The following is a 25,889-nucleotide window of genomic DNA, read 5'->3' as shown; positions in this document are numbered from 1 at the left end:
TGTGTCCCAAGTGCTCTTACTACAGTAATCCTGAGACTTCAGCCTTAAGCCTCTGTGATCTATAGTGCAACCTCTGTTCCCATATGCCTGCTTATACTGTCCCAATTATCCACATGCTTTCATAGATTATTACTATACTCAGTTAAATCATTATTTCTGATACATTCTATTGACAACTTTTAATAAATAAAAGAATATTAAATTTTATCTAATATATATGTGTGTTCATTGCAATAATATGCATTTTGCCAATAGTAAATTATAACCTTCAAAAATGTCTCCTTCCTATCCTTTTGAGATGATCTTTTATTTTCTTACTTAGATGAGAGCAAGGCAATTATTTTCATTGAGTCCTTAAAGGCTTTCATTTTTTTTTTCATTTATTTTTATTAGTTGGAGGCTAATTACTTTACAATATTGTAGTGGGTTTTGTCATACATTGACATGAATCAGCCATAGATTTACACGTATTCCCCATCCCGATCCCCCCTCCCACCCCCCTCTCCACCCGATTCCTCTGGGTCTTCCCAGTGCACCAGGCCCGAGCACTTGTCTCATGAATCCAGCCTGGGCTGGTGATCTGTTTCACCATAGATAATATACATGTTTCAATGCTTTTCTCTCAAAACATCCCACCCTCGCCTTCTCCCACAGAGTCCAAAAGTCTGTTCTGTACATCTGTGTCTCTTTTTCTATTTTGTATATAGGGTTATCGTTACCATCTTTCTAATTCCATATATATGTGTTAGTATGCTGTAATGTTCTTTATCTTTCTGGCTTACTTCACTCTGTATAATGGGCTCCAGTTTCATCCATCTCATTAGAACTGATTCAAATGAATTCTTTTTAATGGCTGAGTAATATTCCATGGTGTATATGTACCACAGCTTCCTTATCCATTCGTCTGCTGATGGGCATCTAGGTTGCTTCCATGTCCTGGCTATTATAAACAGTACTGCTATGAACATTGGGGTGCGCATGTCTCCTTAAAGGCTTTCTTAACTTGGTTGTTTCTCAAGGTATAACTAAATGGGTTCAACATAGGTGAAACAGAAAAAATGAGGAGTGAAACCACTTTTTTAACAGTCACTTCTTCCTCTGTTGTAGGATTCATGTAGATGAAAATGCATGTACCATAGGTGATGGTAACCACTTTCATGTGAGAAGAGCAGGTCAAAAAGGCCTTTTTCCTTTGCTGAGCAGAAAGGAATCTCAAAATTGTCTTGACGATGCAAGAATATGACAGAACTACACAAGTAAGAGTCATATTTAGGATCAGCACAGCACAGATTATAACCATCTGTTCCATCAACCATGTGTCTGAGCACGAGATTTTCACTAAAGGAAATGCATCACAGTCAAAATGATCAATGTTATTAGAGTCACAAAATTTTAGATTTAAACTCAGGCTAAGGGACTTCCCTGGTGGCTCAGACGGTAAAGCAGCTGCCTACAATGCGGGAGACCTGGGTTCGATCCCTGGGTCGGGAAGATCCCCTGAAGAAGGAAATGGCAACCCACTCCAGTATTCTTGCCTGGAAAATCCCATGGATGGAGGATCCTGTTAGGCTACAGTCCATGGGGTCGCTAAGAGTCAGGCACAACTGAGCGACTTCACTTCTAAGTGGTGGGATTAATACACACAAACCAGCCATCCAACAGAAGATGATGAGAATCCTGCAGACTGCTGCTCATGATGGTCACATAGTGCAAGGGTTTGCAGATGGCCACATAACAGTCATAGGACATGGTGGCCAGCAGAAAAAGTTCTGTTGCTCCACAGAGGTCAGTAAAAGATATTTGAATGACACAAGCATTATAGGTAATGACCCTGTCATCTGTAGCTGTGCTATACAGCTATCTGGGGATACAAGAAGATGTAAAGGAGATCTCCAAGAAGAAGAAATTTTTTTAAGAAAAAGTGCATTGGTGTTTTCAGGTGGGAATCCACAAAGGTGAATGTGATGATGGTCAGGTTTCCAGTTAAACTCAGTGTGTAGGTGAGGAATAGAAAGATAAAAATTAAACCCTGCAGCTCAGGGTCGTCTGTCAGTCCCAGCAGAATGAATGTTGTTACAGTACCATTTCTCATCACTGACTTCTGACTTCTCTCCAGTCTGTGTGTGACATTTAGAGAAATTTTCTTTTTGTTATATACTATTTTAACTGATTTAAAATTTTTATTTAATCTTTTATTATATGCAATGTGTTATATGTATTAATAATGTTTATATATATATATACACACACACACACACACATATATATATACCAACTCGTCTTATGTTTATCTTGTGTTTAAGATTTTCCACTGTGACTAAGTAAATGCTCACAAGTTTTATGGGTTGCAATGATATATTTTGGCTTTCAAGATTTTTCCTTATTTAGAAATGAAATCAGAAAATTGCATCCTTGAATTCATATCTTTTCTTGACACCTTGAATCTTTTTAAAACAGTGCTATGATAACTGGGTTTTACTGTATAGACTCTAGAGCAAAATTTGAGGTCTTTGCTCCAAAAGAAAATTTTGTCTGCCAGTTTCTTCTCAGATTCAGTTCTGTTCACTTCAGTTGCTCAGTCGCGGCCGACTCTTTGCTAACCCATGCTAGCCCAAGCAGCATGCCAGGCTTCCCTGTCCGTCACCAACTCCCGGAGCTTGCTCAAACTCATTTTTTAGGTTAAGTGTGCTTAATTATTACAAACAAGCTAAGCCCTGCTGCTTGCCCACCATCTCCTGCTACACAGTCCACATGTTTTTTCCTTGCATTACCTTTACTGAACATGTATGTAACCTCTACTGCTGATACATATGATAATCTATCTTCCCTTCCCTTCTACATCTTCCAGTCAAACCTCCAAATATTTTCTTACTATCTCCATTATTGAAACAAAAATAAATTATAGTAAGAGCTGAGGAACTCTCTCAACTGCTAGAGGAGATAATGTTAAATCAGCAGGACAGAGAGAAATGCTATTACAGTCAGTGTCAAATGTCACTTTACTTTTTAATTTGCAGAAAATACAAGTGATAAAAACAAATGGTCCTTGCTGACCTACAATCAAGAGTCATTACTTAATCTTCTGAGTAATGAAGTTTGGCAAAAAACACATCACACAGGCTTCAGTGGGGACTGTGTCTTTGGAGACAGGAGGATGTTACAGCAGCATTTGACACAGGTCAGGAGGACAACGGTATCATTTCAATTACATAAATCATTTAAAAAAATTAACTGCAGAGCAGGAGATGCAGGAGACATGGGTTTGATCCCTGGGTTAGGAAGGTCCTCTGGAGAAAGTAATGGCAACCCGCCAGAGTATTCTTGCCTGGGAAATCCCATGGACAGAAAAGCCTGATGGGTTGCAGTCCATGGGGTCGCAAAGAGTCGAACAAGACTGAGCAACTAAGCACCACGCACATATGCACAGCGATATGAATGCATTTAATGCCACTGAATTTTACACTCAAAAATGGTCAAAATGATAAATTTTGTTATGTGTATTTCATGAAAATAGTAACACACTTTTATGTATTTAAGCATAGCTTGTTTACCTCAGAGTATCTTTTTTTTTTTTTTTTTTCCAGAGTAACATGGCCTCAGTGGCAATTTTGGCCAGTTTTAAAACAATACCTGGCCAGCCGCGGTGTTGTGCTGTCGGGTAGAGAGAGGGTTTGTAAACCCGGGAGCGAGGTTCTACCACCCGAGGCCGCTGGTGTGCGGAGACCCCGGGGGAAGCGACCTTCACCGTGTCTGACCAGGAAGCGAAACCTTCAACCGAGGACTGGGGGGATAAGAGGGAAGGAGAATATATTAAACTCAAAGTCATGGGACAGGATAGCAGTGAGATTCACTTTAAAGTGAAAATGACGACACATCTCAAGAAACTCAAAGAATCGTACTGTCAAAGACAGGGAGTTCCCATGAATTCACTCAGGTTTCTCTTTGAAGGTCAGAGAATTGTTGATAATCACACTCCGAAAGAACTGGGAATGGAGGAAGAAGATGTGATTGAAGTTTATCAGGAACAAACAGGGGGTCATTCAACGGTTTAGATATTCTTTTTTTTTTTTTTTCCTTTCCCCTTAATCATTTTTTATTTGTAAAAATAGTTCTTTTGTAATGTGATGTTCAAAACAGAATCGAAAACTGGCACCCCATCTCTTTAAAGCATCTGGTAATTTGAATTCTAGTGCCCATTATTCATTATTGTTTCTTTTCATTGTGCTGATTTGGTGATCAAACCTCAGCCCCGTTCATATCACTCTCTCCTTTTTAAAAATTGCATGTGTGCATAGAGAGCCCACCTTTTCCAGGACTGTGCATTTGCAGGCTTGTGATAAATAAGATCAGCTAAAGCAAGTGTTCCTAATGACTTTCCAATTGGCCCTGAAGTTCTAGCATGTGATTGCTTCACTCCTGGACTATGACTTTCAGTGGGAGATGGAAGTTTTTTGGAAAACAGAACTGTGGAAAAATGACCTTTCCTTAACTTGAAGCTACTTTTAAAATCTGAGGGTCTGGACCAAAAGAAGAGGAATATCCAGTTGGAGTCAAAATGACAGAGAATAATGACTAATTCCAAAGATGGCTTCACTGAAGAGAAAGCATTTTCAGATGAAAGAAAAATCTTGTCAGAAGATCCCAGAAAAGATCTAATTTTCATTAGCAGTTAAAGTTATTCATGCGGAAGTGTATACAACAGAACACTGCTCTTTTTGACTTTATTTGTACTTTTTGGCCTGGGATATGGGTTTTAAATGGACAGTGTCTGTACCAGCTTCATTAAAATAAACAAAATATTTGTAAAAAGTGTACCCCTGTTTATTTTATTTTTAATTGTACAGAAAGAAAAAAGAAAATGTTTAAAACATAAGGTTTTGTTGCATCATACTGGAAATTATTGTTCATATATAGTACAGATTCTTCTTCTGGATTGTGCAGTGATAATCATGACTTTGAAGCACTGAAAGTTACTGAAGTGCTTTCAGAATTAAGGATTTAATTAAGGTCACAATACCTTCTTAAATACTCATTGTTGTTTTTTTTAAAAAAAACTTGATATTCCTGTATGGTGCATTTATATGATACAGTTACCCAATATGTTGAATAAATGGGCACACCAAAAATTCTTAATTGATACTGATAATTTCAGTTTTTCCTTTAACAATTTTCAAAATGTTCTCTGTAGTTAAGGTTGTTTATATTTTATTTCTCTATATCCTCTTTTCAACTGTAAAATTAAAATGCTACATTAGTTCCTTAATTAGAGGGCTTAACTTTTTCTTCTAACTCCTTAATGAATCACAGAATTCAGAATATATATGCACATATGTAATCCAATTTCAGATTATTCCAAATAGAATGTCATCTAGCTACTTTAGAAGAGCAAATAAAACCTAGCTCTAATGCAAAAAAAGAAAAAAAATACCTGAACCAAGTGTAAAATTATTTTCATTGTCCAAAGTTGCCAATTATTCTATCAAAAGGATGCTCATACAAATGTATTTTAATGTGTGAGAATAATTTATAAAAGTGAAATTTCTCAATAAAAATATTTCACTTTTAGAAAATTTATATAATATTATAGAAATCATGAGATCAGTTTATATCAAATATTTGCCACTATAATTAGATTTGGTAAATTAATTCTTATACCTATTCATGTCTTGTTCTTTTATATTATATATGTATACATATATAATATAAAGATTTTAGTCTTTAAGTGTTGATACTGTTTTTCCTTATAATTCATACTTTTATACAGTCAAGTCTATCAAGTAATTTTTGCTCTTTAATTTTTAACTGCATTATTGCAATATAATTGACATAAAATAAACTTCACTATTTAAAGTGTACAATTTGATATTCTGACATAGTGTACTTCCAAGTGTCATCCCATCATGCTAATCCTTCATTTTCCAGTTTCCTTGTGCTCCTGTTTACTCGCTCCATCCTGCCCATCCCTGCTGCTACTCTCAAATACCTATCAGTCTCTATCATTACAGATTAGTTTGCATTTTCTAAAATATTATATAAATGGAATCATATAATATGTATGCATTTTTTTCATTTCTCTAAAACATATTTTTTCACCTTTACTGAGGTATGAATGAGAATATACATGTATGTATAAGGTATAAAATCTGATAGTTTCTTATAAATATACGTTGAGAAATAGCCACAACAATGAAGCTCATCAGCATTCATTACCTGAAACAGTTACTGCTGTTTGTTTTGTCTTGTTTTCACAGCTTATTTTCACACTTAAAATTTTAATTTCACACTTAAAATTTTTAATCATTTAGAATGTAACCCGTTCGTGTGAATAAAAAATAAAATTTTTCATTTGAGCTTTTCTTGTGACTGAAGCAATTATTATGTAAACAATGATTTTCTTAACAAACTGAAAATATCCCACTTTTATATAACAAGTAAAGTAAAACTTTATATACAAATAAAGGCTATTTTTTTAGTGTATATTTTCATGCTCTCAAATGTTCTACTGAATGTTTTATCTTTTTTAATGCAAGTACCATATTAATTTGGTTTCACTGATCTATAATATGTTTTGATACTATTTAAAGTAAGTTTCTATTCACTAATAATCATTTTTCATTTATGTGCTCCACATTCATGAAATTTAACTATTTCATACTGAGATAATGTGTGCAACTAAAAATTTTTAAAAAGTTGATTCCAACTGGAGTTGTGTTAAATTTGTCTATTGAGTGGGCAAATTAGTATTTTATTTTGTAACACATTGAATCCCCAACAGAATCTATTCTTTAGCAGTCATATTGATTGCTTTGATGGAGGAGCTTATTGCTGTTATAAATGTTGTCAAAACTAACTTTTTGATTGCATTCATCCTTTCTTCATCCAAATAACTAAATGTTCTTATTACGTCTGTAAGTTTTCTCTTAGATTTCATCAACTCTAATTAAATATATGTCATTATTTTATGTACTTTAATGAAAAAGTAGTGAATAAAATATGTAAAATGTTAAAATGGCAATTACTGTAAGGTACATTCACTTTCCAAACAGGTAAAAACTTGAAAAAACATGGTTTTCATAATTTCTAACTACAGTGGTTTCATAACTTCATTCTAATAATTCCAACTATTTTATTATTTATCTTATGGCATTTTCAAGATGACAATGAAGTGCTGATTATCAGGGATGAAAGTGAGCATCCCTCACTTGTTTCTTTTTTCTCATTTGTTCTTGATTTTAATTAAGATGAGTATAGAGCACAATAAAAGTATGTAACTTTTATTTCTTTAGAAATTATTTTATTTTTGTAGTTCATCATATTCTCATTTTACTCTAAGTGTATTAGGAGAGATTATTGATTTATAGTCAGTGATCATTTGATCAATTAATCAAAACCAAAATATAATGTTATTTCTTTATTTTGTTGTTACAGCAAAATTGGGCTATATTTTATATATGTGTGTATGTATTGATATACATTTCTATTTCTGTATACATTTATTTATATCTCTATTATCTATCACTACTCTTGTATTATGGAAATAAACCTTGATCATAGTATAATTTGGAATATTTTTTGGTTCTATTTGAAATAGCCTACCTATATTCATCAGTGAATTTTATAGTTTATCTTATAACTACATATTCATATTTTTGTCAAATATGAAGACATTTTCATAAAATTCAATATGGAGAGATATTGTTCATATAATTGAAATCATAACAAGTATATCTACTGATTTATCATGGTTAGTTTTAAAGTAATCTGGTCCGTTTATCTCTTTAAACATGCATTTTATTTGCCTTCCTAAGTGTCTTATGGAGATTGATATATTTGTCTTCCACACCTTGAATTAATTTTTAAAATTCTGGCTTGCTAAAACTTTGTTCATTAGTACTACATCTTCACGTATTTTTTGTTGTTGTGTTGCTATATTACATCTATAGCATCTATGTGATGTTATTCTAATTTGCAATTAGAATAGCTAACTATTCTAATCTAAATTTTATAACGAGCAGTAAAATGTTATTTATTTCTCAGTGCATAAATAAATGGATTTAACATAGGTGAAATGGAAAACATGAGTAGTGAAACCACTCTATTAATAGGCACTTCTTCCTCTGCTCTAGGATTCATATAGATGAACATGAATGTGCCATACATAACGGAAACCACAATCATATGAGAACAGGTGGAAAAAGACTTTTTTCTTTGCTGGACAGAAGGGAATCCTAAGACTGTCTTCACAATATAAGTATAGGATAAAACTACATATTTAAGAGTCAAAATGAGGGTAAGCACCGCACAGATTAAAACAATTTGTTCCATGAACCATGTGTATGAACAGGATATCTACAGGAGGGGAGAAGCTTTGCAGAGAAAATGATCAATGACATTGGACTCACAGAATTTCAGATTTAGCCTCAGACTAAGTGGTGATGTTATGACCAATAGTCCAGCCAATCAAGAGCAAAAAACAAGTCTCTGGCAGATTTTGCTACTCATAATGGTCACATAATGCAGAGGTTTGCAGATGGCCACATAGCAGTCATAAGACATGGTAGCCAGGAGAAAAAAAATATGTTATTGCAAAGAGGTCAGTAAAAAACACTTGGCTGGCACAGGCATTGTAGATAATGACATTGTCACCCGTTGCGATGTTTTACAAATATCTGGGAATACAGGCAGTTGTAAATGAGATCTCTAGGAAGTAGAAATTTTGTTAAAAAAAATTACACTGGTGTTCTCAGGTGGCAATCCACAAATATAAATGTGATGATGGTCAGATTCCCAGTGATATTCAGCATGTATGTGAGACATAGAAAGATAAAAATCAAAACCTTCAGTGCAGGGTCATCTGTCAATCCCAGCAGAATAAAGGTTGCTATGGTAGTTTTTCATCACTGATGAGTTTTGTCCAACAGCATGCACAATTATTCAGAGATTATTATGCGGAACTTGCTGTATGTATAAATACTAATTTAATCATCTCTATCTTCATTACATTTTCATATTATATTTTAAATCGTAATATGCATACGGTTGGCTTACCTGGTGGCTCAGTGGTAAAAATATCCACCTACCAATGCAGGAGATACAAGAGACAGGGGTTTAGTCCCTGAGGGGGGAAGATCCCCTATAGAAGGAAATGGCAGCACCCTCCAGGATTCTTGCCTGGAAAATCCCATGAACTGAGGAACCTGGTGGGCTACAATCCACCGGGTGGCAAAAGAGTCGGACAGAACTTTGCTACTGCAAACGATAACAACATGCATATGATTGAATACATTGCTAAAACAGTGTAATTTCACAAGTAGGAAAATGTAATTTGACTCCCCGAAATCTTCCATATTCAGAGCTAAGTGAAAGAAACAACACATCATTAAAGCATGCATTTGGTTAACGATTCCATTCTTGTCAAAATGCTAAAACGTGAGTCTCAGCCTCTTCAGCTGTGTCCAGCTCTTTGCGGCCCTGTGGACTGTAGCCCACCAGACTTCTCTGCCCATGGGGTTCTGCAGACAAGCATGCTGGAGTGGGTTGCCAGGCCCTCCTCCAGGGGATCTTCCTGACCCAGGGATCGAACTTGCACCTCCTGAGTCTTCTGCATTGCAGGGCTATTCTTTACCCACTGAACCACCTGGGAAGCCCCCAAAATACTAACACATGATTTGCAATTTGGACTCCCTCTAGAATCTTGACCAGAATGTGGAATCTCTGTTCCAGCTTTATAATAAGAGTTTTCTCTTTGTTTGTTCATTTGTTTTTCCTGCTGTGGATAAGTGTGGTTTCTCCCATGAACAATTGTATCATTGTGCAAACTGTTGTGCAGCATACTGCATTTTAAACACAATTTTATTACATTTTTAAATTATTAGAGAAATGCAAATCAAAACCACAATGAGGTACCATTACACGCCAGTCAGGATGGCTGCTATCCAAAAGTCTACAAGCAATAAATGCTGGAGAGGGTGTGGAGAAAAGGGAACCCTCTTACACTGTTGGTGGGAATGCAAACTAGTACAGCCGCTATGGAAAACAGTGTGGAGATTTCTTAAAAAACTGGAAATAGAACTGCCATATGACCCAGCAATCCCACTTCTGGGCATACACACTGAGGAAACCAGATCTGAAAGAGACACGTGCACCCCAATGTTCATTGCAGCACTGTTTATAATAGCCAGGACATGGAAGCAACCTAGATGCCCATCAGCAGATGAATGGATAAGGAAGCTGTGGTACATATACACCATGGAATATTACTCAGCCATTAAAAAGAATTCATTTGAACCAGTCCTAATGAGATGGATGAAGCTGGAGCCCATTATACAGAGTGAAGTAAGCCAGAAAGATAAAGAACATTACAGCATACTGACACATGTATATGGAATTTAGAAAGGTGATAATGATAACCCTATATGCAGAACAGAAAAAGAGACACAGAAACACAGAACAGACTTTTGAACTTTGTGGGAGAATGTGAGGGTGGGATATTTGAAAAGAACAGCATGTATACTATCTATGGTGAAACAGATCACCAGCCCAGGTGGGATGCACGAGACAAGTGCTCGGGCCTGGTGCACTGGGAAGACCCAGAGGAATCGGGTGGAGAGGGAGGTGGGAGGGGGGATCGGGATTGGGAATACATGTAAATCCATGGCTGATTCATATCAATGTATGACAAAACCCACTGGGAAAAAAAAATAATAATAAAAAAAAACAGAAAAAAAAAAAAACAGAAAAAAAAAAAAGAAGTACTTTGATAAAGAAACTTTAAAATTACACATGTGATTTTTCTGTATTATTTGTTTGTTTTGATTGCTTGGACATATTTAAATCCTCTTCACTTCTGATTACATGCCTCTCCCTTTTTTCTCCACAATTGCTGCAATTTTATATAATATTTTTCAGTTAATAAACACATTTCTGCTTCTACTAATGGATTTTTTCTGACTTAATATATTGACTTGAACACCAACCATATCTACATCTGTACTGAACCAACTACCAAACCATTCATGTCGGTTTCAGTGTGACTAAAGCAGAGGTCGTGATCATCCACATGGTTTGTCACTTTCATCACCCTTCCTGTGTACTCACAGATTCCATTTATTAACCACACAATCTGTGCATGGTATTACTGTAAGTACTTATATACTCTGTCCTATATGCAGCAACTTAACTGAGTAGACCTAATAATTGATTTTCAGTTGAAGTAAAACTTCCTCTGAAAAGTTTTGTGCAATTCTGCTAGATGCCTTATCCTATATACCTACTTTTGTGTTCCCACGAACAGCAAAACTTGCCACTATGTTAGTACTTAGCTAGAGAATATGTTTGCTGGGATCATAACTTCCTCACCCTGATAGCAACAACTAATGTAGTTTCACCTGTATTGTCAATGCCTAAGACTATTTTCTTAATAAATTTGTGTATTCTAGATTTTAAAAGTACAACAACAAAACAACAAAAGTGTTTCTTCATATTTGGGCTAAAATTCTGATAATATTTTTATTCAATTTTTTGTATACCAGTTTATAGTTAGACATTTTCTGGTTATTTTGCTTTTCCTTTTTAAAGAAGATCTATTTAAAAAAATTAATTTAGATGTACTGTGATATTTGCAATTGTGGCAAAAGCTATAAGGTCGTTCTCCTCTAACCCTGGTTTTTCAAATAAGTGATTGTATTTTCCTTGATTCTGTGTGTCTATGCTCAGTTATCTAGAAATGCAATGTTGATTCCAGAAATCAAGCATTTTATTGATGCTGAGTTTATACTAAAAGCTACTGCATAGTTATTTTTCCAGGCATCCAGAAGTTAATTACTGAAGTCGGGTAACTGATCATTTTCAATTTAGAATAAGTGTCTCAAAGATTGTAATACTACATCAGTGAGTGAAAAAATTCCCTTTGAAATCATAGTTTATGTGTCTGTGAAGAGTTTCTCTCTCTCTCCCTTTTTTTTTTTTTTTCTTGTGTCTCTATTTTTTTCCCATTTATTTTTATTAGTTGGAGGCTAATTACTTTACAATACTGTAGTGGTTTTTGCCATACATTGACATGAATCAGCCATGGATTTACATGTGTTCCCCATCCCGATCCCCCCTCCCACCTCCCTCTCCATCCCATCCCTCTGGGTCATCCCAGTGCACCAGCCCTGAGCACTTGTCTCATGCATCCAACCTGGATTGGCGATCTGTTTCACCCTTGATAGTATGCTTGTTTCAGTGCTATTCTCTCAGAACATCGCACCCTCGCCTTCTCCCACAGAGTCCAAAAGTCTGTTCTGTACATCTGTGTCTCTTTTTCTGTTTTGCATATAGGGTTATCGTTACCATCTTTTTAAATTCCATATATATGTGTTAGTATACCGTATTGGTTTTTATCTTTCTGGCTTACTTCACTCTGTATAAGGAAGCTATGGTACATAGACACTATGGAATATTACTCATCCATTAAAAAGAGCTTCTCTTCGTTGTTTTTAAATTGTATTTTATTCATACTGAGGTAGGAGAAGAGCTGTATCTGATGGTTTGTCCAATTCATAAGATTAAATCCATGTGTTGGCAACCACCAGTATGGGGATGAAGTGCTGACCTAGGTTCATAGTTTTGAAAACTAGGACCCTCCCAGAGAATTTGGGTTGTATACAACATATATATTAGATTTAATTCATAAGTAGTAGGAATGATTATTGCCATCTACCTACTTTTTTTCATCCTTTTTTTTTTTTTTTTAATCTCTCAGGCTACATATGCATATGTATCACTATGTAACCTTACTCAATATGGTATGGACATTACTCAATGTTCAAATACTGTATTTTTTCTTACAAAATGCTGCATAGTATTACAAGACATACTTCATAGACTTAGAGAATTAATTTACCATCCCAGAGGGAAATGATGGCAGGGGTAGGGCTTGATTGGGATTTTGGGGTCGACATGTACACACTGATTATTTAAAATGGATAATCAACAAAGGCCAACTGTAAAAAACATAAAAAATTAAAAAAAAATAATTCCATAAACTAATTGACTTTGACATGCAACAAATATTTTGATTCATTTATCTTTCAATAAATATTTTAAAGGAGGGATTTCCAATGAGTGATGTTACTGCAACTAATCTCTTAGAGTGATGAAGGAAGAAGTACACAGAGACACACCACACACACTCACGTGTATTTTCCTATTTGTGGTTGATAGTATAGCTGATGTCATTTCTGCATATATACTATATTTGGATTTTCTTTTATATATCCACCTATTTCTATTAAGACATTTAATACATATTTTTGAAGACTCTGTAAAATACAGAAATTATAGCTCATAGATCTTAGGTTAATGCAAGTACATGAATTTCCTTTTCCTCTGAGAAAATTACAACTGAAATTAAACAAAGAAAAATATTACTAATGTTGCAAAACATCACACTTATTTTTATGTCAGTCAATCATAACTTCCTTAAGTTTATTAAAATAGTAATTCCTAAAGGCATTTAATTGAAAATGGAAGGTTCGATGAAGATTTTCATAGAAACTTCTGTTTGGCTCATGCATTGTTTATCACTTTCACAGGGTGTTTGAACATATAGAAAGCTCTCTGAAATTGTATCTCTAAAAAATTGGTTTGACTTTCTTAGGAGAAGCCTAAGAAATAGTTTTATATATAGATTAACTTTTAAAAGTTAATCTTAAAAATGATCTTAATAGCAGTGAAATGCCATAGACTCCCTCCTCTTTTGCAAGAGCTGGTATTTCAGTATCTTTGGACAGAGGCAAAGGTTTGAATAATATCAACCTTGCCTTTTTTTTCTTCTTTTTTAGTTTGCTCTCCTTGCAAATAAATGCATTTAAAAAAGGTCCTTGGTGACTTGTGCTGAAAAGTCACTAATGAATCTTTGGAGTAATTTTATTTGGCAAAAGCAAAATAGCAAAAAGTGTTTTGGCTCCAGTGTCCTTGGAGACAAGAGGATGACAAGTATCAGGTCATTCTGTTCATTTTCTTATTTCTCTTAAGAGCTTTATCGAAGGAAAATCATAATACAATAAACTGCACAATTTTTAAGTTTTGACATATGTACACTCCAATGAAAACATTTACATAATAAAAAAGTGAACATGTCCATCATCCCCAAGTATCTTGATGCATCTTTATTATCTCTTGTGCCCTACTCTTCCTGCACCCCCCTACTCCTCAGGTAACCATTGATAAATTGTCACTATGGATTAGTTTGTTCCCTTTAGGAGCTTAAGTAAATATGGTAATGCAATATTGTAATTTATATTTCATTTACATTTTATTTACAATTATCAATAAATTGCATTTACATAGCAACTTACATTTCAGTAGACACTGTGAGAGTAGTCATTTCCCAATGGTTGTAATAAGAAAGAGGTTAAGAACTCTTTTCAACATCCCTAGTATCTCAATGTCACTTAATTTTATATTGGACTACAAATGAGTTTAAACAAATTTTCATATATTTATATATTTGCCTCTAAATTTGATTTACCTGTAGGCAATGATGTATTCCTATTCTTTATTTAATTACTTATACATTCTGTTTGTATATGTAAGAGGTCTCTTATAATTTAGCTATTAATCTAGCATATGCTTTTTTTAAACTTAGTGTATGGTATAATCTTACTTATAAAATATTTTATTTTTACTTTTAAAAATATATTTATGACTACTGTTCTTTATTGCCATATTCTTTTCCAAAAGTATTGCATTAATAATTGTGATCAACTATGAATACATAATTTCATTTCAACATTGACAGTTACTGTAATAAAAAGCTATAATTTTGCTGTTGCAGTAGATACAAAAAGATATTTTAAAACTTTTTCTCTTGCAGTTCCTTGATTACTCTGAAAGATAAACAATTTTTTCTATGCATCTGTTTGCTGTATTACCTCTAGGTTACAAAAGAGATTTTTTCCCCAGTTTGATTAAGATAAATTGACATAGAACATTGTGTATTATAATGTTTTAAAATGAGTATTTTCAAAAGTATGACATCTCTTTCCTTTATTTTAATGTTTTTTTTTCTTTTTTCATTGTGATGTCTTAACCACAGCATTAAATATTTTTTATGAGAAATTCATATGCACACTGAACATGTGTGTATATATCATTCATCAATCAATCTACCAATCTACTAACAGATGAATAGGTAGTATCTAAGTCATCGAATTCATTGTGTATGTTGTGAAAAATAAGTCTAACATATTTACTTGCAGAAGAATAAGTTTTAGTCACAACATTCATTAATTAATTCTTTTCATACTGAACTCAAATTGCATTTTTGTAATTGAATACATTAGTTTATTTACACAAATCCATTTCCATATTTTTGTTCTATGCATTAATTATTTCTAGGCCAATACACATTTTAAATTTATTTCAATGGCTCTTACTTATACATTCGTGGGGAGTTTGTGAGTTTTAGTCTTCCAGGTGCATCTACAAATAATTTTATGTGATTAATAACATAATTGTTGGAATTTTAATGAGAATTACATTAAATTCTATATGTTAGTTTTAGGTGAATTATTACACTTTTGGTGTGTTGCTTTGCAGCCAAGAATAACATAACTTTAAAAATTATGTGCTTCCATGATTGTATATATTTAAATTGGTTGTGTCTCTTTCCTCATTTAGAAAACAGCTTTATTTCTTAATGGCATCCTTTATTTATTGTTTTGATTGAAATTGGTTTCTTATTATGCTTTTTAAGTATTTATTCTTATACAAAATATACCACTGATTTTTTTTTTCATTTATTTTTATTAGTTGGAGGCTAATTACTTTACAGTATTGTAGTGATTTTTGCCATACATTGACATGAATCAGCCATGGATTTACATGTGTTCCCCATCCCTATCCCCTCTCCCGCCTCCCTTCCCATCCCATCCCTCTGGGTCTTCCCAGTGCACCAGCCCCGAGCACTTGTCTCATGCATCCAACCTGGGCTGCTGATCTGTTTCATCCTTGATAGTATACTTGTTTCAGTGCTGTTCTCTCAGAACATCCCCCTCTCGCCTTCTCCCACAGAGTCCAAAAGTCTGTTCTGTACATCTGTGTCTCTTTTTCTGTTTTGCATATAGGGTTATCGTTACCATCTTTTAAAATTCCACATATATGTGTTAGTATACTATATTGGTCTTTATCTTTCTGGCTTACTTCACTCTATATAATGGGCTCCAGTTTCATCCATCTCATTAGAACTGATTCAAATGAATTCTTTTTAATTGCTGAGTAATATTCTATGGTGTATATGTACCATAGCTTCCTTATCCATTCATCTCTGTTTATAATTACCAGGACATGGAAGCAACCTAGATACCACTGATTTTTTTAAAAAAAATCCTTATCCATCTTAAATTCTCTTCTAAATTTTATTATTTCTCTATAAGTTTCTTGAATTTATACCTCCTTCAATAACATTAGTGGAAGAGTGTGTACTTCTTTTTAAGTTTTTTTTTTTTTTTAATTGGAGAATAGTTGCTTGTTGGTCCTTTAATGGACTGGAAGCTGGTGGTCCGGAGTCGACGATGAGAGAGTGAAAGAAGGAAAGAGACTAACATTCCCTGGGTTATGCAACCAGCTTCCGCGCTCCAGGGAATCAGCCAGAAATAGAGACATAGAGAGAGAGAGAGAGAAAGAAAGAAAGAAAGAAAGAAAGAAAGAAAGAAAGAAAGACACGGGCACCAAAGTTCTGATGGAGCAAAGGTGTTTTAATCAACATGGTGTGTGCATACATATTGTCTTATAAGGTAGTTATTCTCAGCAAAGATAAAGATTAAAATTCCAGACTTACAAAACATAAGACGATCCCTATCAAAGAGAGAGTTGCAAACAATCACCTTTTCATAAGAAGGAAGAGGGTACTTATCACTATAATGAGAAATGCCTGGATTCCTCAGCCCCAGGAAAGACGTGCCTCTCCTCTTAATTCCTGAATATTCAGGAATTAATAAGGGCCAGAGGCTTCCTGACAGATCCAAAACAGCACACAGGAAGCCTCTTGTTAAATGCTTCCTGACAGTTGCTTTGCAGTGTTGTGTTAGTTTCTGCTGAAGCTTTAAGTATACATACATTCCTTCCCACTTGAACCTCCCTCCCATACCCCCCATCTAGGTGATCACAGAGCACTGAGTTGAGCACCCTGTGTTGTACAACAGTTTTCCACTAGCTATCTATTAATATTTACTCATGGTAGTGTATACGTCAGCGCTGCTCTCTCGACTCATCCTATCCTTTCTTTCCCTCATTGTGTCCACAAGTCCATTATCTATATGGATATAGTCCATTATATAATATATATATATAATATAGTCCATTATCTATAAGTTACAAATATGTTCATCAGTACCATTTTTCTAGATTCCATATATATGTGTTAACATATAATATTTTTTTCTCTTACTATGTACCCCTTTATATGAACTTAAAACATTAATCCACAGACATGGTTTATTTTACTGCTATACAGAAAAAAATGCTACCAATTAAATATATTATGATATAGATGATAAGTTATCATAAATTATAAATATTATATATTCAGGTTAATGATGCATAAAATATTCATTTTTAAATTGTTAAAAGCTATATTTTTATATCTTCTGCTTAGCATTTATAATGAATTCTATTATAGTTCTTCTATTTTGTTATGATGTTTCAGGACCATAAAACAATGTTGAATAACAAGGATGAAATTGTTGTCATCTCTTGTGTTGTTGGAAGAGTGTTATGACTGGCTTCTCTCCCACTTTGGCTCAGCCTCTTCATTCTTTCTGTAGTCATTTCTCTGCTCTTCCCCAGTAGTATATTGGACACCTACTGACCTGGGGGGTTCATCTTTCAGTGTTATATCTTTTTGCCTTTTCATACTGTTCATGAGGTTCTCAAGGTAAGAATACTGAAATGGTTTGCCATTCCCATCTCCAGTGGACCACATTTTGTCAGGCCCTAGCTATCAGGGACATGACCTTCAGCCACTCAATGTAGCCGGATGACATGCCTGGTGCCCTGGCTGTCCCTGCTGGTCCTCATTGTGTGATGAAATTAGGCATCCATATTTGGTTCTTGATTTGTATTCATAGTCTGAAAGAAAAAAAAGAAAGTCGCACAGTTGTGTCCGACATTTTGCAATCCCATGGACTGTAAACTGTCCCGCTCCTCTATCCATGGAATACTCCAGGCAAGAGTACTGGAGTGAGTTGCCAATTCCTTTTCCAGGGTTTCTTCCCAACCCAGGGATGGAACCTGGGTCTCCTGAATTGCAGGCAGTTTCTTTAACAACGGAGCCACTAGGGAAGATCAAGTCTACTCATAATCTATTGGCAATTTATTCTTTAAAATAAATTTTATTTTTTATGAACAGTTTTATTAATTATTTTATCATGTTCTCATTTAATTGTGAATTTTTCATTATTAAATTTTATGAAAGTTTTTTCACCATCTGCTTATCTACTCTTCTGATGTGTATCATTAAAAATTGATATGATAAAGTAGATTGATTTTACTGAGGTATAGCTTTTCTTTTTAGATTAAACTCTAGCTGGTCTTGTTCTTTTTTCTTTTAATACGTTCCTAACATGTACTTACAAATATTTATAGAGAAAATCTTTATTTATACACTTAAATGAAGTAATAATTTTTTTTATGGATTGGAATGGATTCATTTAGGCTGAAATTATTTAGAAAATTTAATTTAGTTAGTGAGAATTTTTTTTAATTATTCTCTTTCCACTTTACAGTCTGAAATTTTTACTTATCCAATAAATTATATGAGTTTTGCTATATTTAAATACATAATTTCTTTTTTCATATTTTACCAAGAAGTTTTTATCTTTCAGTTTTTCTGTAAAATGTATTGTAAAATTGAATGAAGTATGTGTTTATATATATTTGAATCTCCTGTGTATTGATATTTATATCTTGTTTCTAATTCTTAACCTCAAATATACTAATTTCTGTCTTTTTTCTCTGTATTTGGGTATGTAAGATTATTTTCCCTTAAGTTTTACAGAGAATCAATCTCTGAATTATTTGCCTTAACTTTAACACTTAATTGCTTTTGCTTTTTATCTTCAACTTTCATCGTTCACTCTACTGGCTTCATTGTGTAGTTTTTCTAATTGCTTAAAGTGAGTATGCCACTTTATTTTTAATCTACTTTGAAAAATGTTATTATCAAAGATTAATAAGTACATAAATTACCGTCAAGTACAAATTTATACATGCAAATGTCTTAGACATACAAACTTTATAACTGTGTGCTTCCTATAGATATTTATCATGTATTGCTTGCTGTGTTCAGTCACTCAGTTCTAGCTGACTTTTGTGACCCCGTGGATTAGCCCACCAAATTACTCTGTCCATGGAACTTTCCAGGCAAAAGTACTGGAGCTGGTTGCCACTTCCTACATCAGGGGATCTTCCTGACCCAGAGATCTAAACCACATCTCCTGGGTCTCCTTCAGTGGCAGGCAGATTCTTTACCACTGAGCCATCTGGGAAGCCCTATTGTTCCCTAGGTATGCCCTAAATTGTCTCAAATTTTTAATTGTTATTGAAGTTGGGTACTTAGGTTTAAACTGTTTATTTTAGATATTTACATTTAAAATGTTATGTCTGATTTATAGACTTTAAAATGCCACTTCAATGCTTTACAATCAAGGTTCAAATTTTCAATACATTAGAGAATCTGTTTCTCTTTTTTTATTTTTAAACTGATCTCAATTTGTGGTTGGATAGATTGAATTATAATTCTGCATTCCATTGACTGTATATCAGTTTGGTAATCTTAGTTTCATGTTATTGTGTCATTTCTAACTCTTTTGACCATGCAACTATTGAGATCTTATATTCCATCTCTGTGTTGTATTTAAATGTATTTTGTTTGAATATATTTTGAATTGTCTATTCACATTGACAAAAATCCATAGAGTCAAAGCTATGGTTTTTTCCGGTAGTCATGTACAGATGTGAGAGTTGGTCCATAAAGGAGACTGAGCATCACAGAATTGATGCTTTCAGACTGTGGTGCTAGAGAAGACTCTTGAGAGTTCTTTGCACAGTAAGGAGAGCAAGCCAGTCAATCCTAAAGGAAACCAACCCTGAATATTCACTGGAAGGACCGATGCTGATGCTGAAACTCCAATACTTTGGTTACCTGTTGCAAAGGCCGGACTCTCTGCAAAAGACCCTGATGCTGGGAAAGATTGAGGGCAGGAGAAGGGGGTGACAAAGGATGAGATGGTTGGATGGCATCACTGACTCAATGGAAAGGAGTTTGAGCAAACTCTGGGAGATAATGAAGGACAGGGAAGCCTAGCATGATGCAGTCCACTGGTCACAAAGAGTTGGACATGAGTCAGCAACTGAACAACTGAAACTTTTGCTTTTTATTACTGCATTACACCTTACTTACAACTTTTAACCCAAATATTGTTATAAACATATTCATATGGATGGAATTATTAAACAAACTTGAAACAGAGGAATCAAACTGAAATAGTACCCAATCAGTAAAGTTAAAGAAGTTGCAAAATGTTAAAAAACAAACAAACAAAAAACTCAAAATGAGATTACTGTTGTCCAGTTGCTAAGCCATGTCTGACTCTTTGTGACCCTATAGACTGCAGCAGTCCAAGTTTCCCTGTCCTTCACTAACTCCTGGAGCTTTCTCAAAGTCATGTCCATTGAGTCAGTGATACTATACCTCCATCTCATCCTCTGTCATCCGTTTTGTTTTTCCTCCCGCTCTCAATCTTTCCCAGCCAGCAGGGTCTTTTCCAGTGAATCAGAGTTTTGCATCAGCTGGCCAAAGTATTGGAGCTTCAGCATCAGCATCAGTCCTTCTAACATATATTCAGGGTTAATTTCCTTTAGGATTGATTGGTGTGACCTCCTTGTTGTCCAAGGGACTCTCAAGAGTCTTCTCTAGCACCACAATTCAAAAGCATCAATTCTTTGGCACTCAGCCTCTTCAGGGTCCAACTCTCACATCCACATGACTACCAGAAAAATCTGTAGGTATTACTATATGAACCTTTGTCAGCAAAGTGATGTCTCTGTTTTCTAATACACTATGTTTGTCATAGCTTTCCTTCAAATGAGAAAGTGTATTTTCATTTCATGGTTGCAATCACTGTCTGAGTGATTTGGGAGCCCAGGAAAATAAAATTCACTGTCACTATTTCTACTTTTTCACTATCTATTTGCCATAATGTGATGGAACTGGATGCCATGATCTTAGTTTTTCAAATGTTAAGTTTTAAGCCATCTTTTTCACTCTCATCACCTCAAGAAGGTCTTTAGTTCCTCTTTGCTTTCTGTCATTAGATTGGTATCATTTGCATATTGGTAGTTGTTTATATTTCTCCTGGCAATCTTAATTCCAGCTTGTGATTCGTCCAGGCCAGCATTACACAGTCTGTTCTGTGTCCAGTTCTAACTGTTACTTCTTGATGTGCATACAGGTTTCTCAGGAGATAGGTAAGCTGGTCTGGTATTCCTATCTATTTCATAATTTTCCAGTTTGTTGTGATCCACAGAGTCAAAGTCTTTAGTGTAGTCAATGAAGCAGAAGTAGATGCTTTTCTGGAACCCCTTGCTTTTTCTATGATCTAATGGACTTTGGCAACTTGATCTCTGGTTCCTTGCCTTTTCTAAATCCAGCTGCAGGTTCTCTGTTCACAAACTGCTGAAAGCTAGCTTGAAGGATTTTGAGCATTACCTTGCTAGCCTGTGAAATGAGTGTGATTGTATGGTAGTTTGAACATTCTTTGGCGTTGCCTTTCTTTGGGATTGGAATGAAACTTGACCTTTTCCATTCTCGTGGTCACTGCTGAGTTTTCCAAATTTGCTGGTTTATCGAGTAGAGCACTTTAACACATTCATCTTTTAGGATTTTAATAAGCTTGGCTGGAATTCCATCAACTCCACTAACTTTGTTTGTAGTAACATTTCCTAGGGAACACTTGAATTCACAGTCCAGGATGTTTGGCTGTAGGTGAGTGACCACACCATTGTGATTATTTGGGTCATTAAGAACTTTTTTTTTTTCTCATAAATTCACAGAGTTCTGTGGATTTTTGCCACCCCTTAATCTTTTATGCTTTTGTTAGGTACTTGCCATTTCTGTCCTTTATTGTGCCCAACTTTGCGTGAAATATGCCCTTGACATCTCCAATTTTCCTTAAGAGATCTCTAGTGTTTCCCATTCTGTTGTTTTCCTCCACTTCTTTGCCTTTTTCGCTTAAGAGGGATCTCTTATCTCTCCACCCTCTTCTCTGGAACTTTGCATTCAGTTGGGTACCTTTTTCCTTTTCTCCTTTGCCTTTCACTTCTCTTCTTTTCTCAGCTATTTTTAAGATCTCTTCAGACAACCACTTTGCCATTTTGCATTTCTTTTCCTTTGGGACAGTTTTGGTCACCACCCCCTGTACAACGTTATGAACCTCTATCCATAGTTCTTCAAGCATTTTGTGTACCAGATCTAATCCCCTGAATCTATTCATCACCTCCACTATACAATCATAAGGGATTTGATTTAGGTAAAATCTGAATGGTCTAGTGGTTTTCCCTACTTTCTTCAATTTAAGCCTGTATTTTCCAATAAGGAACTGATAATCTGAGCCATAGTCAGCTCCATGTCTTGTTTTTCTGACTGTGTAGACATTTTCAATCTTCAGTTGCAAAGAATATAATCAATCTGATTTCAGTTTTGATAATTTTGTGGTGTCCACGTGTAGAGTCATCTCTTGTGTTGTTGGAAGAAGGTGTGTGCTAACCAGTGTGTTCTCTCTGTGAAACTCTGTTAGCCTTTGTCATAGGAAATTTTGTCCTCCAAGGCAGGTATCTCTTGATTTTGTACTTTTGCATTCCAATCCCCTATGATGAAAAAAAATCTTTTTGTTGTTGTTGTTGTTGCTAGTTATAGCAGATCTTATAGGTCTTCATAAAACCAGTCAATTTATCTTCTTCAGCATTAGTGGTTGGGGCATAGACTTGGATTAAGGGAACATTTGATTATGATTAAAATTTTAACAGTAAAGTTGAGAAAATATTTATTCTTTCATTATGACCAGGCAACTACTTTTTTTTTCTTACTTCTTTAAGAAGAATTCAATCTTTTTTATCAAGTTCTGCAAGGCTTTCTTCACTTGCTTATTTCTTAGAGTATAAATAAATGGGTTCAACATTGGTGAAATAGAAGAAATGAGCAGAGAAACGCCTTTGTTAAGAGCCATGTCTTTCTTGGATGAAGGTTTGATATAGATGAAGATGCAGCTGCCATAAGTGATGAAAACTACAACTATGTGGGAAGAACAAGTTGAAAAGGCTTTTTTCCTTTGCTGAGAAGAAGAGAATCTTAGAATTGTCATGATGATATACATGTAAGACAGAACCACACACACAAGAGTCATGATGAAAGTCAAGACAGCACACACCAGAATCATTCTCTCTATGAACCATGTGTCTGAGCATGATATCTTTAGGAGGGGAGTGGCATCACAGAAAAAAATGGTCAATGACATTAGAGTCACAGAATTCCAGATTGAGGCCCAGGCTAAGTGGGGGAATGATGATTAACAAACCAGCCATCCAGCAGCTGATGATAAGCCGGTGGCAGACTCTGTTATTCATGATGGTCACATAATGCAGGGGTTTGCAAATGGCCACATAGCGGTCAAAGGACATAGTGGCTAAAAGAAAAAATTCTGTTATCCCAAAAAGGTAAGTAAAAAATACTTGAACAGCACAAGCAGTGTAGGTAATGACCTTGTCACCAGTTGGTATGTTGTACAGAAATCTGGGAATACAGGCAGTTGTGAATGAGATTTCCAAGAAAGAGAAATTTTGGAGAAATAAGTACATGGCTGTCCTGAGATGGCCATCCGTGAGGGTGAGGGAGATAATGGTCAGGTTCCCAGCTACACTCAACATGTAGATGAAAAAAGAAAGATGAAAGCTAGAACTTTCATCCGTGGGTCATCAGTCAGTCCCAGCAGGATGAATGTTGTTATTGTGTGGTTTCTCATCAAGGATTTCTGCTTTTGCCCAGTCATCAGGAAAAATGCAGAGATACTTGAAAAGAGTGTAATGAAGTCTAAATAAGTGCTCAACACTGGCTATAAATGAAAGGCAAACTGACTTGACTGTCTTGAAGTGAGTATCTTGTCCCTGAGCAGTATTTTATTTTACATATGTTGATAGCTATTGTATTTTCATTCTTGCCTCATATTTCAATCAGATAATTTTATCTTTGTTCCTAATAGTTTTGGCTCAGTCTGTCTATCCAGACATTATGAAAGCTAGTGGTAAAATACTTTGTAATACTAGGAATTTTTTTTCTAAGCTTATTCTTCAACTCTCACCAATTAATTATAAAAATACCAACTTCAATTGTTTTCAGGGTTTATTCATGCCCCCAGGGCTTGGGATGTCCCTTTGTCAATCAACAATTAAGAAATTTCCCCTGCAGAATGGAATTATTTTATGTGATTTAACTTTTTTCCCTGTCTTTACAGCAAACATTTTAAATGTGTCTTAAAAAATAGAGTAAATATACTCCTTGTTAATGATGCAAGGAGTAAGGTTCAACTCTCTGCCCAAATTTATAGTGTTCCCAGCTAAACGCCAGGGTTTACAGCTACTGTCATACAGAAGGAAATAGTTTTGCTTTATTCTTCGCTTGAAGGCTGAAAGCTTTTCCAAGTGAGGGGTTACCCAGGGTACAACCATGGCAGATAAATCTGAGATGCTGTGAACACTTTGACAGCTCAAAGTGAGATGTGAGCACTTAAGACATCACTGTGATACTGAACTCAGCCTTTCGCATTCCAAATAGTTTATCAGTGTTCTAAAAAACAATATGGTGTCTTTTTCGATCATGAATACAGTTCATTACATGAAACTCGGTTTTTCCTAGATGTTATAAATCAGAGTTTGATAAAGTAATTGACTTAGGATGTAACTGATTAATTTCTCATTTTTTTAACATTCTAATAAATCAGTATTTTTAAAGAAAGAGAGGAGTGTCAAAATACATGATAACTTATCAGACTTTATGAGCTTTTTCCATGGGAGAGATGATCTTATTTGTACGTATTAATGTGTATATATTTTTTATTTATATTATGATCGAGGATAAGGTAGATGCTTATTGTCTTGATATATCTCAAACTGTACATCACAATTAATGCTTAAAATAATTTGTGCATAATTTTATTTTTGGAAGGATAATAAATTTTACAACTGACATATAATAAACAACTTTTGGTTTCATTAAGAAATATCAAAATGTACACTAAGAGTTCTGACTTGATAAAGACAAATATAGTGGATTTCTTACATAGTAATCTATGACCATTTCTTACAAAGAACACTGAAAATAAAAACTTTATCATACTTACTTTTTTGCCAGGCAATCATAATTTCAGGTAATTGCTTAGCAACATTGGTTCTTAAGGCTAAAATTCATTTGTGCCTTTCTGTTCTCTCCTGCTCATAATTTCACTCTATATGCTGTTTTCTTATTGCATGTCTTTCTGTTATTCATCACCAAAAATTAAAAAATTTTCCTCACAAATCACTCTGGCTATTATAAACCGAGGAGATAATTTCTCTTTCTGCCTATACCTAAAATAAAAAGCAGTTCCAAGAGTTGAGAATTACTAAGAATTTTCTTAGCCTTTGGAGATCTTTATATTCTGACTTCTCATGGCAAAGAGAGGTTTGCACATTAACAAAGTTGACATTTGCTTTCTTTAGCATATTTACAGCATAATGAATAAACAAAAGGGTCCTTAGAGGCCCAGATTCAATAAAATCCCTATAGGCTCTTTAGTGTCATAATGTTGGCAAAA

General features: G+C 34.7%; 1 protein-coding gene and 3 pseudogenes across 1 annotated transcript; 1 reads left to right on the top strand and 3 right to left on the bottom strand.

The window, feature by feature from the left end:
* Positions 1-958: 958 nt before the first annotated feature.
* Positions 959-2,092, bottom strand: LOC133043167 (olfactory receptor 6C2-like; annotated as a pseudogene).
* Positions 2,093-3,154: 1,062 nt separating this feature from the next.
* LOC133043166 (small ubiquitin-related modifier 1-like) lies at positions 3,155-4,254 on the top strand. The gene is made up of 2 exons (XM_061124004.1): positions 3,155-3,178; positions 3,687-4,254. The coding sequence occupies exons 1-2, from the start codon at positions 3,155-3,157 to the stop codon at positions 4,050-4,052; spliced, it is 390 nt and encodes a 129-aa protein (XP_060979987.1). The 3' UTR covers positions 4,053-4,254.
* Positions 4,255-8,022: 3,768 nt separating this feature from the next.
* LOC133043164 (olfactory receptor 6C2-like) lies at positions 8,023-11,077 on the bottom strand (annotated as a pseudogene).
* A 12,049-nt stretch (positions 11,078-23,126) lies between these two features.
* On the bottom strand, positions 23,127-24,062 carry LOC133043387 (olfactory receptor 6C2-like; annotated as a pseudogene).
* Between the last annotated feature and the right edge of the window lie 1,827 nt (positions 24,063-25,889).

Source organism: Dama dama, chromosome 22 (assembly GCF_033118175.1).
Source record: "Dama dama isolate Ldn47 chromosome 22, ASM3311817v1, whole genome shotgun sequence".
NCBI classification, from domain to species: Eukaryota; Metazoa; Chordata; class Mammalia; order Artiodactyla; family Cervidae; genus Dama; species Dama dama.
This window is presented reverse-complemented; position numbering and strand designations above follow the sequence as displayed.